The sequence below is a fragment of the Chamaea fasciata genome, unplaced genomic scaffold (assembly GCF_029207755.1).
Source record: "Chamaea fasciata isolate MVZ Bird 193981 ecotype frontalis unplaced genomic scaffold, bChaFas1.0.hap1 SCAF_9, whole genome shotgun sequence".
NCBI classification, from domain to species: domain Eukaryota; kingdom Metazoa; phylum Chordata; class Aves; order Passeriformes; family Sylviidae; genus Chamaea; species Chamaea fasciata.
This window is the reverse complement of record NW_027094094.1, coordinates 28,659,293-28,672,431: the sequence shown is the minus strand read 5'-3', so window position 1 is coordinate 28,672,431 and position 13,139 is coordinate 28,659,293. Positions and strand designations below refer to the sequence as shown.

General features: G+C 42.4%; 1 protein-coding gene across 8 annotated transcripts in view; it reads left to right on the top strand.

Annotated features, from left to right (window-relative positions):
* The window catches only part of FAM13C (family with sequence similarity 13 member C), a 114,007-nt gene that overhangs the window by 81,408 nt on the left and 19,460 nt on the right, over window positions 1-13,139 (top strand). For 6 of the 8 annotated variants that reach the window (XM_066191648.1, XM_066191646.1, XM_066191644.1 and 3 more), the window contains 3 exons: window positions 3,862-3,925; window positions 9,957-10,107; window positions 10,484-10,549. In XM_066191648.1, the coding sequence (XP_066047745.1) occupies window positions 3,862-3,925; window positions 9,957-10,107; window positions 10,484-10,549 (281 nt within the window). The remainder of the gene's footprint in view (window positions 1-3,861; window positions 3,926-9,956; window positions 10,108-10,483; window positions 10,550-13,139) is intronic. The other 2 variants (XM_066191650.1, XM_066191645.1) reach the window with 1 other exon arrangement.

Here is a 13,139-nt window from a genome sequence, read left to right as displayed (position 1 = left end):
AGTTTGCAAAGCAAATATATTTTGAGAGTGCAGTACAGGTGAGAACTCTTGCCGTTTCCACACCTTCTGCTGAGCAGCTACGGCTCAGAGATGAGTGGGAGGCAGCAGGGAAGCTGCAGAGGTGCTGATGTCCCCGTGCAGACACGCATGGCTGAGGCAGAGCCTGAGAGGCTGCACTTCCTCACCTGCACAGGCAGCCAGGTGAGCAGGGGAAAGCCAGGAAATGATTGACTGGTTGCTAAGAACAGTTTCTCCAGAGGTGTTGGTATTAAAATACCGGTGCTCGTGGTTCCAGTGATACTTCTTGTACCAAGGCATGGAAAAGTCTCTGGAGCAAGGTTTTGGGTGGCAATGCAATAAAAGAAAAAAAAGTAAAAGAGGGGTGGGGAGAGGATAGGGGAAGAAGATAAGAACAGCTCTTGCTGCAGCCCCAGTAAAGACTGTGCCTGCTGAGCACAAGAGCTGCTCGTAGTGAGAATAACAAGGGCTGGCTGGGTTACAGAAGGGCTGGGGCCAGCGAGACAGGCACTGCTACTCTGCCTCTCTCTGACTTCCTATTCCAGCGCTCAGGGACTGCCCAGGGCGCGCCCTTGGGTCCTTCAGGGTGGGTTTTTCCTCAGTTGCAGGTGTGCACTTTATGTGCACCCCACAGCCTATTGCAGTTCTGCATTGCTTTCTGAGGAGTCATGGGTGTGCTACTGAAGCATCCACCTGCAGCCCTGTGTGGATTTGATAACGTTTTTTTGCCATTTGGGAAGGTGTCAGAAAGGAGCCTTCTGTTTTCTGGGTACTGAGGTGTGCTGTGGTGTGTTCTGCCCTTCTTTGAACTCATCTGCTGTAACTCTGGACAGGCTGAATCAGACCCCTGACAGGGAACTGACACTTCCAGCTATGAGCTGCTCACCTTCCAGGTCACCCTCACGGTGGGAAGGGTGGAACTGGCTCCTGGACTGGACACAGGGGAGGAGCATTGGGCCAGGATAGACTGAAGGTGACTCTGGAAAAGGAGTTTCATCCCAAGAACACTGTGAGCTTGATGGGCAGGACTTACCTGGCATCACCAATGCCAAGACCCTGCACACATTGTGAGGTATAAACACATAAATAGTTTGGGGATGGGGTTTGTGTGATCAGGGTTGGACTGCAGTGAGAACTGCAAGTCACAAAATGTAATGCTCCCTTCTGGCTTTCAGAGAGGAAATACGGTGGGGATTTGCTTAGGTTATCTTCAAATATTTTCCCCAACTTTTAAAATTATGTGGGTTTTTATTTGAATTTTTATGCAGGTTTAAAAGTGATGTTGTGCGTAATTCAAAAATTCACGTGTTCTGGTCTGCTTTTTAAACAGCCCAGCGCTCATGCAAATTTATGTCCCCCTTGAAGTCTGGTAGGAGCTCTGTTATGATAATTAGAATTTAGATTTTTTTTGTTAATCCACAAGCCTCAAATGTTCATGTTATTTATTGCATCTCTGCCATCTCTGTCACGGAGAAAAGGATAATTCTGCCAAAGCCAGAGTCTATAAAGGAGGGTGAGAGACATATATTTGAGTAGTAGCCACAGAGAAAATTTAATTTTCATTATTTTATAGGATGTAAATTATACAAAATAAGGGTGCCTGCAGTTATTCAAAATTTCTGCTAAGGCCTGAAATAATTTTAATGTACTCAGCACAGATGGAAAATTAGGGCTTGTTCCTGCTGCTTTTGAAGTTAATGGATATTTTGTGATTGACTTATAATGAGAGTAGGATCCAAACCATAGTTATTAAATTGTAAGCCCTGTGTTGCCTGGTGACAATCAGAAAACCTGCTTTTGCCTAGCAGAGCAATAAATCTTGGTGAAAATGAAAAAGCACACCCCAAAACTCTCAGTGTAGATTGAGATCAGCTCAGCACATGAGACTGAAAACGTAAATGCTCATCACACAAAAATGGTTGCTCACCTTAATGATTTCAGTATCTCCAGAATCCAAAGAATGCATAAAGAAGAGCATCTTACTCCAGTATTTCTAGTGTAAAAGGAACAGGAAAATGAAAGGTTAAAGGCATCCTAAAACAGCTGGCAAGAACATCAACCACTTGCTTTGCAGACTTAAATACTGAAAGCCTTGCTAGGGAGGTGGTACTTCATGGTACTGCTGTAAACCTTTTACTCTCCAGAGTGCAAGACTCGTGAGTGATACAGCTGTGAATGATGTAAAACTTTGTACAGTTCCTGTACAAAGTGCTGCTGGCATTTACTCTTTGCTTTTGTCTTTCTTTAAAAGTTTTGTTTTGCTTTTATTTTATTAAGGAGAGTTCCCTTAAGCTCTGTTATGCACCCTGAAAGGAGTCATCCAAATGAATACAGAAGTTTACAAATCTGGCACGTGTTGTTTTTATCCTTTTCTTCATGTCTAGCTCTAGTTCAATGCAATAAATCACCCTAAATGTTTTTTCTTCATTAGTGAATTACTTTTTCAGCTGTTTGTAGCCTTGCAGCTGCCTCCTTACGTGTTATTAAACCAAACTACAAATCTTTCACTCTTTCCTCTTCCCTATTAAATTAGTCCTTTTGCTGGTCTCATGACTCATTTCTGTTCCTATGGGAATGGCACATCTTGGATCCTGTTTGGAGCCAAGTGATTGTTCACCCTAGTGTAGTTATTGAATGTGTGGTTTGGTGAGAGAAGTAGCATAGCCATCATTTCTGTCTTTAAACGCCTCACAAATCCAGGAAGAACTACAACGAACACCTCCGCATCTCTCTGTTCCTGTTTTGAAGCCTCTAGAGGCTTTTACAGCAATTTCTTTTTGCTGGGATGACTCTGAGCCCAGAAAAATATAAATTATTTTATTTTGTGCAGGGGATTTTGGGTTTTGCATTGGGTGCAATCATGTCTCTGAGGGAGTCTCCAGGGGCCAGCAGACATCACCACCTTCTCAGCACGGACAGGTCTCATTCTCTGAGACAGCTGCAGTTTTCTTGCTCTCCCTGAGTTGAGAGTCAGCTTGTGGTACACCCATGTCAGGCTCTGAAATCACGTGTGTAAAGCCTCAGCTTGTTTTGGGGATGGACAGAGGGCTGGTGGGAGGCTGTTGGGGCTGCTCGCTCAGTCTGTGGGAAGCTGTTTTCAGGCTTCAGTTTCATTCCTTGGAGTAGTGAACTAGCACAGCTGGGAGCTGTGTGGGCCGCGTCTGCCTGGATGGGGCACAGCTCCCCTGTGGCCACACTCAGGGGGAAGAGATTTCCCCTCACTAGTCCAGGGCCTTCCTTTCCTCTCCCCACGTGGAGAAGCAGCAATGCACTGAGAGAAAACCAAAGATGTGACATCTCTGATGGCAGGAAAGTGCCACTCACTAGAAAATGTGGACGTCTCTCTTACAGGATTTCCAGGCAGCTGGGGCCCTTCTGAAATTTGCAAAAGCAGAAGACTGGGAGCCTGAAATGCCATCAAATTTAAATATGGAAAGATTTTTTTCTTTATGACTGTTACATGGGAAAATTCTTGTTCCTGATTAAAAGCATTTAAATTGCGCTTAGATTTAAGGCTATGTTTGAGCTTTTTCTTGGCTCACCAGGACACAGATCATAACATCTGTAGAACTTTTTGACAGTACAGAGTGAGCCCAGATATTAATGTCATAGTTTCCAGGCCTTCATTAAGAGTTTAAATGTATTATTTAGGATTCCAGTAAAATCACTGTTATTTTGAATGGGTTAAAAAGTAGAGATGTTACTTTCATAGAAATACTTTTTTTGAATAAAACGAACTTATTCTGTAGTTTATAAATTATATACACACATGATGAAAGGCTTGAGATATTTGTAGCACAGATAGGCAAGCTATTGAATGACTTTTAAAATTTTGTTTTGTAGAATAGATCAGAACACAAGCATTTCACCAAAAGAAGCAACTGATCAATTTAACAACTTAAATGAGGTAAGCATAACCAAAAGTTGAAATGTTATGTTATAAATTTTTAATAGATGTTTTGGGTTTTTTTTTGTTAATTTTAAGGTGTTGGAATAATGTAATTGTTTAATAATCCTAGGTTAGCTTTTTATTGAAACATTGTAGTCGTGTTTTTGGACAAAAGCTTAAAAGTGTGATATGAATCCGCTAAAATAGTTTAAAAGATAGAAGCAAGAGATTATAAAATTTCTTTAAGCCGACTTTAGGTTGATTTTTGTTTATGCTCAGAAAAGAATCACTCAATATTGACTGAGTGAAGTGACGTCTTTCAAGAACGTTTGATTTTTTCCTCCTATTACAGCTCAAAATGGTTGATCTGTTAAAGATGTTTTGTTTGAAAACAAGGAGTTCTCAAGGTTGCTACATCCTGCATAAATAAACAATGAGCAGTACAAGGGAGTCTAAAAGGTGCTCCGGTTTTAAGATGGAAGGAGGGGAGAGCTGAAGAGAGGAAGCAAGGAAAGCCAAATAACACCAGTGACACTTGAAACAAGCTGCTTTCACAGGGCTTATGCCAGGAGCACAGTGTGAGTGAAGCACAAAAAAGCTGTTGGTGTGATCATGTGGAACAATGGATGAGCCTGGGCGAGGTCCTCACAGTCAGCAATATCCTGGGAGGGGCAGAGGGGTAAAGCCAAGCTTTGCAGTTATAGAAAGGGGGAAACCCCATTGATGCCTAGGGAAGGCTGACCTGGAGCAGAGACTGGACAGAGCTAGAGAATAAAGGAGATATTTACTGAAAGGCCTTTAAGGGTACACCTTGGGCAGGACAGGAGCCTGGCCAGGGATACACCCGAGGTGGACTGAAAATGGTCACAAAATGGACCACTGGTCATGAGGTCTCACACTTCTGTAAGTTTTGGTCCATTTGCATATTGGGGTTTAATTGTCCAGTTACAGCTTCCGGTTGTGAGGTCCCATCCTTCTTGTTCCTCCCTTCAGTCCACCGTTGTTTGTGCTTTGGGGCCTGAAAGTTGTCCTTGGTCTTCAGCAGGAGAAGGATTTGGTTTGTCTCCCTGCTCTGTGCAGAGAGCTGACTGACACTTAATATGAGGCTCAGAATACAGCCCTAGGCAGCACAGAATCTGAAAAACATGAAAGCTGAAACTTAAAGCATCACTATCAAGCACCTCCTCATACCTGGGGACTCTGCACCCCTGCACAGAGTCCGCTCACACTGCAGGGAGAGTGCAGGGCATGGGACTTAAAACACAGAGAGCAGTTGGGTTTCCTAGTGCAGGCCAAGACAACACAACAGAAGCAGTGGGAGAAGAGAGCTGGGTGAAGGGAAGCCCATTCCTGAAAAATTGGAAAAGAAAGCTTTGTTTCCATAATGAACCAGAGAACATCTGTGTCTATCAATAGATGCCTGACTTTCATTAGGGGAAGACCACAATGTGTCCTTTTAAAGGGATTCAGACCTAATCTCCTCCTTCAGTGAATTATTTCCTTTGCATTTTGTGTCACTGTTGTGCATCTCGCTGTAGAAAAGCTCAATGTTGACAAGCAGGGTACATTCAGTGACCAATACAAGGGAGTGCACTCAGCCTCTGTCGAGCCACCTCAGGCCCTGGGGGAAATCATGAAGTTATTGTTTCTTTTGAGAAGCCCCAGTGCAAATATTCACTGAAGCTTCTGCTTGAAAGCCTCTATTCAAAATCTTTGCAAAGGATTCCTTAAAGGTTAAGAAAACAGTATCGTAATAAATAAATCAGTGAAAAATATTAAAACCAATGATTAGATTAGAAATCAAAATAGATTGTTAATAACCAATGAGGAATGAGCAAGGGTTAAAACCTGGTGCTTTCTTTTGCAAAATCTTAGATTTTTTTTTTGGACCAACATGTCCCACAGCACAATTCAGGTCTATTGCATACCCAGATGGGTCTGTGCCATGAGAAAATAAATTCTCTTTCTGGAGTAGAGAAAATGGTGCCTCTCTTCACTGCTCACCCGTGGCATTATGCAGACCCAGGGCATATCTTGTTCTATCTTATTGTTGCTTGTTTGTTCCCCATAAAGGAAGTTCTGAATTGAAAATGTCATATGCCTCAAAGCACAAATATTGCCTTAACGGATACTGCAGAGATTTATTTATGTTCCTATAAAATGTCCCTATCTTATTTTAACCTGAATTCTCAGATTGAAACGCTGTTCCAGTGTGGCATATAAAAGTCCTTAGAGTGAAAAAACTGAACTGGTTGAAATTTGCTCAGTTTCTTCCCAATATGAATCACTTCAAAGGCTATTAAATGCTGAAAACTTGGCTTATTCTCCTTCTCTGTCTCAGCTGATTTCATAAATCCAGTAAATCCATCAGTAAACTGGATAGAATAGCTGCCTTCCTGTCTGGGAGGCACAGGGTGCAGGCATCCTTTTCATTCAGGAACACCGTGTGTGGGTCAGGGTGATATCAGTTTATGCAGAAAGCATCGAGCCTGGGCTTTGCTCCTCATCCCTGCTGTAGCCTCCTGACTGAGTCTGGGCAGAGCTCATGGCTGGGGCACGTCTGGGTCCTTTCCCTTTCCCTCAGTTCTTAAATTTATCAAACCTTTGGATGTCCATGAGAATGAAACTGAGGATGCTGAAAAGGGTGATGCTTTATCAGGGAAAGCAATTCTTTCTAAGGGCAGGGGGTTTCATTTGTCACGTTGTCTTCTGTCAGGCTGTGGCCTCCTGGACACGGTGACCAACATGTCCCACAGCACTGATGCTGCTGGGCATGGCCCCATGCCATGTCAGGGCGCTGCCTCTCAGTGCCACAGCATTTTGGTGATGAACCGTGAGAATCTGATCTTTCAGTGTCCCACTCTCCACAGGGATTTAACAGTGTGTGGCATTCATCTCTAGACCTAAGAGATTATCTGTTATCTCAGTAATTCCTTGCCCTAAGGCCTCCCCTCTTCATTTCAATAATCCTGGTTGGAAGGAGGGATGGTCAGTGGGTCCAGGCTTAGTCGTAGAGAAGGTGTCTCTACTACAGGCTGAGCTTCCTCTGGGAGTGGCAGTCCTTTTGCACTGTGCTTTCTCCAGCAGACAAGGCTATGACACTTCAGTGACTGTGTTTTCCTAAAGTATTTTCAAAAATAACACATGGGTGAGAAGGACCACACTGTTTCTCTTCCTTTCTACACTTTTCTATAAATATCTTCATTTACCATTATTTGTAATAATGCACAATGCTTTTTCTCTAGTGGAATTGGCTTAGCTCAAGATCTTTGAATTCCCAGTTGCTTTAAGAGGATGTAAGAAGAGATAAGAAACCTTTGCCCAAGACAATCATCGTTGTTTCTTTTTCAGACTTTCAGGATATTCCTCTTAAGAGAAAACAATATGGTTATTTTTCCAAGGCAATTTATGGATCCATTTCAGATATTAGTATGTCCTTTCATTTGCGTTAGTATGTCCTTTAATTTGCATTAGCATGGATTGGGAATTACTGCATCAGAAACACGCAATTACTCATCAGGCACCAGAGTGGAGCTTGAGTGAGCACCAAATCTGAAGTATTTGAACTGAGATCTTAGCTGATATAGAACGCCACAGCTTAAATGACTTCATTTATACTGGATTTCCATGTAGGGGCTGTCTCAAATGGATGATGGTGCCTGCCATGGCCTCACTTTTTCCTGGGTGTGTTTCAGCTGTTGCACTGGCTTCTAACATGTTTAGCCATTTCCTTTGACCAGCCATGAGCAGAGGTGGTCCAGGCAGGCCCCAGGGACAGGGCTGGCCATGGGAGAGCTGTGAGCAGCATGTGCCCAGGCTGGTTCTCCCCTAGAGCAGATGTGCTGGGCTTTGTGCTTGGCCTGTGCTCTAAACTGTGTCTCCTGCCACGTTTCCTGTAAATTTGTGGTGACTCTTTCTGGATAGTGCAGTGTGGCCGTGCCATAACACCCTGCTGTGGTTTAGGAGTAAGGTGAGGTTGATGGCACACTCCAGATTCATCATCTCCCTGGTAACATCAAGACAATCCAAGCTACTTAGCATTTTTCTCAAATCCCTGTCAAGGGCACACTCATGAAAATGTATTTCTATTATTATTTTTTTTTATTATTATTTTTTTTTTTTTGGTGTTTTGGAAGTGGCTGGAAATCTGCCATCCACCCACCTTCCCCAGATGGGTGAAAAATATCATTTAGAGCAAGTGAATATAAAGCAGCTGGTGAATTACAGAATAAGCATTGTCGAAGTACAATGTTTAATAATGTAGTCTGTGAGAATGCTTTTACACTGCACTCGCCATAAATAATAATGTGTCATAAGGAATAATGATGCAAACTGAATGTATTTTCTTGAAATGGGATTTTTCTGTCAAATGTTTGAAGTAACAGGCCATGAAGGTTAAGTCCTTTTGTCAGACATTCACTTATGTTTTCCTTATTAGCACATTCTTACGGGTTATCATCTGTGTTCTCCCTAATTTTCATCAGCTGTTCTCCTGGTAAGGTCTAGGCTGGAATCAGAGTCCTCACTGGTTTGTAACTGGTTTGGTCATCTTTCGCTAGATGACATTAATGACTGTAAAATTCTGCCTGTCTGATAATTCCACAGCCACTTCGTTAGGATTTAGTTGGGATGAGAGACACTGGGAAATGAGGACTTTTCAAAACAGTGCCATATGTACGATGCAAGTCAGCACCCTTCCCTTGACAAGGAAATGCACTGCCACACATTGAAAACTTCTAGGGGCGAGAAGGTTTCCATAATTTTCCTGAATTCCATAAAAGCAAGGAAAGGATAAAGGAAGAAAGTCTTCCCTGCTCTTCTCAGACAACCTAGTTTCTTTTAAGTTATCTTTGAGTTTACAAAACGGGTGCCTTACAACAAAAATAATGGAACGATGTATTAAACTACTCCTTACATAGGTGATGTATTGTCACACAAAGGAAACCAGGCTAATAAATCAATTAATTTTTCATTAAATGAATCAATAAATTGGTTTCAGGTATTTGACAGAGTGGGGAAAAGAGTTTTCAGGGTATAAATTTGAAGAATTTTTTTTCTTTGCAACTCCGATTATTTTCTTCAGAAAATGCCCTTCATAAATATGTATCACTTGAGTGACATAATGTTATTAAGTCATACATATATTCTGTGTGTGCCAGCTGTGTGGTTATTAGGACAGCCTTGTGTGGTGGTGTTTCATGTTGTAAGCTGTATTTCCCTCGAGATGGGGGAGCTGAATGTGTGGGGAGTGACTCATTTTGCCCAGTCAGATGGTGATTAGGGCTTTCACAGCGTTTCCATCACAGCGAGATGCTTGTGTCAGATCGTGCAGCTCAGTACTGCGTGCAGCATTAAAAATTCAAATCGGAGCTGGACCACGCATGGCACAGAGGCTGGGAGTGAGGTGGCAGGTAGCTGTCCCTGTCATTGATTTGCCTGCAGCCAGTGACAATGATGTGCTGATTTTACTTTTGCAGCAGATCACGAATGATCCGCTGCCCTGTAGACCCGGCAGCAGCCCGGATAAAAGCCATGTCTACATAATGAAGTCTCTCTAAAACAGCCAATTAAAAAAATCTCTCTCTTCCAAGAATCCCATGAGTGAGCGGTTCTCAGTAACTCTTTGTTCACTGCTGTGTACCGCACTCACAGCCTGGCGAGGGAGATTTGATTTTTTATGAATGGTAAATGGGGAGGGACATAATGTCATCAGATCGTGATGTCAGCCCAATGAATGAAATACTTCCTTAATGTATTGCTTCAAGCCCAAGAAGAGGGACACCATCTCAGTTTGTCTTCCTGGAATAAATCATCTTCGGCTGACAAAGTCATCTTTCCCACGTGCCGTGAATAATCCATGTAAATCGGGACTCAGACACCCAGGAGTCAGGAAACTCGTGGAATAGCGCGCGTTTGTTCTCCCCCATCCTCCCGGAGCTGGCAGTGGAACACCCCTTTGCAGGCGCTGCCGATGGGCTCCGGGAGTTGAAGAGCAATTGCTGATCCCTGTTGTTCTCTACCCAGCCCAATGTTCTGCTTTTGTCTGCAGAATTCTTTGTTGAAGCTGCAAGCCCTGGAAACTGATCTGTGCTCTGCGTTTCTGCCAGCCCAGGAGGAAACTCCCCAGCTGCCGGCACCCAAGGACACAGCCCCTTCTCCAGCCCAAAGCAGCGTGCAAGCTGATGGGGCCGGCTGCGGAGGTAAGCGAGCGTGCCATGATGTGTTCTCATTTGCAATTATAAAAGATCCTTGTGACTTGCACTTTAAATCGGGCTTGCAACCCTCTGGGAAACAGTGCAGAGCTAATGCAAAGCACCATTTCCTCCTGCAAACGCCGTGTAACGTAAAAAGGGGCGATACCTGTTAAAAGAACGGAAATTAACGGCTGTAACCCTCCGGTTTTCTGAGAGGGAATTTTCCTTTTCAGAGAGGTTTTAAGAATCCCAATTCTTTTATTTTTAGTTTTAATCTGTTGTTCTTCCCCAAGTAAATTTTCTCTCTTTACTTCCTATGTGTGTATTGTGTGAAATCACCTGCCATATCATGTAATTCTATTTTTGTCATTCTTTTTGTCAGAGAAATATCACTTCATTTCTCCTATTATTGATTTTAATTTAATGCATCAGCAGAGAGATAGCGAAGGTGAGTTTTACAGCATGTGGATTTTAATCATTCATGATCTTGTATTATTACCCAGCTGGGCAAACTGTGGTGTGTTGTCTCTCCCTCTTCCCTCAGTGGGGAAATAAATAGCCCTAAGGCTCAGCACTATTTTCGTCAATTCATGGCTTGTAGTCACAGGGCTGGCAGAGTCGTGATGCTCAATAGAAGAGGAGTCACTGCTCATGAAAAATAGGTCAAAGGCAGTATGACTAATACATCTCACAGACAAGTGACATGAATACACAAATACCTAACTCGTGCACCATGTATGGTTCAAATTAAGGCAGGTAGGTCAGTAATCCCTTTGCAATTGATGTTTCATATCAGAAAAAAATCTGGGTTTAGAAAAACTTATTTTAAGAGCTGCTTGCTCAGCATTTTCAGCAAGAAATAGCATTGAGTTATTCACAAAAAAAAAATCATAAATTATAGTGTTCTACTTCAAAAATTCCATAGTTAGAGGTTGGCATTGGAAAAATCAAGGAACAATGTGTGTAGAAATCAAATTATTATAAAGATGAAGAAATCTAAAAATGCTAGATGTCCTGGGTTTTATTTCAAAAAATAGAGGATGCTTTAGTCCAGCCAGGCAAATACCTTAATCGCTCTTGGATATGGTTATGGAGCCTGGACTGGGGCTAACCTTGACGGGGATCTGGAGCAGAGACAGGTCTCATTTGTGTGCTGCACATTCTGCAGCTCACCCAAAATCTGCACTGACTCCTTTCCTTTGTGGCAGGGTGGAGTTTTCTTCCTTTCCCAGTAGTTTGCTGCATTATTTTGCTTTGGTGGTTTCATAGTTCATTCTTAGGATGGTTCCTAATTGTTCCCCTTAATCATTTTTTGCTGTTTTGATTAGATTTTCTTTTTATTCATGCTGGTAGTGACCGCTGCTTCCAATCCTCTCTCCACTCCCATTTCCCCTCTGCAGCCACATGGGGAAATGTTGCATGATGTAGCATTTCTCTCTCACAGTTTCAGAGCATGCCCTGCCACTCCAGCAGTCCAAACTCGTGCCTTAGTTAAAGCTTATCTATTTAATGGGTTTTAATGTGCCCTCATTTCTGTTAACATCTGCTTTGTGGTTTGTGGCATTTTTAGTAACTTGCCATTTTGCACAGACAAAGCTGGTCCTAATTCTGTCTCTTAAATGACTCCTGAAATCTTCTGATGCATTGAGCTGTCACATGGGACTATTGGCTACTTGAGCTCCACCTTGGCTGGAAGTCCAGGGATTTGTACTAGAGGATGTGCCATATATGTTCCATCTTTAGTTATCAGCCTTCCTTCAGTGGATCAGGAAAAATAAACACATTTCTTTCATTCACATCCCAGTCAACAAATGTTAGAAAAGTGTACATCATATGTATGGAGAATGAAGATACAACAGTCTAGTAAGATGACAGGCTGCTCCAGGATGTAAATTTTTAAAGGGATGTACAGTAACTTATCTCTGAGCAAAATCAGCATTTTCTAGTTTACTTTTGATTATGTGAAAGCTGAATTAGAGTGGCCAAATTGAGAATCTAAAGAATTGTGAGGGGTACCTAAGACAGTTTTTTAAAGGGGTAATTATAGAAAAGTAGGGTGTCATTTCTGTAACTTTTGGATATGAGATTACATCAAATACGTGCCTGCAGCAGTGAGGAGCTGAACCTAACTATAGGAAGTTCTAAAGGACTGTTAAATTAAAAATCCTGATGGAGGCATTCACAGATGTAATTTGTTTAGGTCTTAGCTCACTAGATCTGAATATTACTTTTTCTATACAAGAGATTTCTGTGTGATATTGTTTTACTTGAAAAATATCACAGGCATAAATGCAGGCTTGTACCATGGGACTTGTCATATGAAGCCCACCTGCTGAACCATGCTGCACGTTATCAGACACTAGAATTTGGCTTTAATTCCTGTGGTGTTCTCTTGGCAGTGAGTAGATGGGATGGAGTGCATGCATGGAGTAGATGGGATGGAATAGGTGCTAAGGGGCAACTCACTGGCTTGGGTAGAGGTGTCTTTAATTCCCAGTTTTGGCAAAAATAAAGGCTAAAATTAGACAAGATACATGAAGACAGGTAGAAGTTTGGTCAGCTCATGGGCCACTCTTAGGATAATATTTAGTGTCCTGTTTAGGATCTACACAGAACTGGAATGATGGCCTTAAGTGTTAACTAAAAATGGAGTTGGTTAGAGCTTGTCATCACCCTGAGATGTCCCACTATTTTAGTAGTTGTGCCACTGAAATGAATAAATCTGAATTATTTGCTGACCACTTCTGACCATTGAGTAGTAATTTAATGCACCTCTAGTAGAGTTGGAACTAAACCCTTCCTTGGGCCACAGCAAAGCTGTACCAGGTTCAAGCCTTGCAGACCTTGTTGTCAGAAGGCCAAGGAAATGAAAGTGCCCTGGCCTTTGGGAAATACTCCCAAATTAGAAATCATGCACATTGTCTCCCTTTTGTTTGCTAGCAGAACAAAAGAACTTCCTTGAACTTTGTGTGTTTGTTTTTACATTGGAGCTGCACCAGCCACTACTTGTCCTTTGCATTTATCTTCCAGGAGTGCTT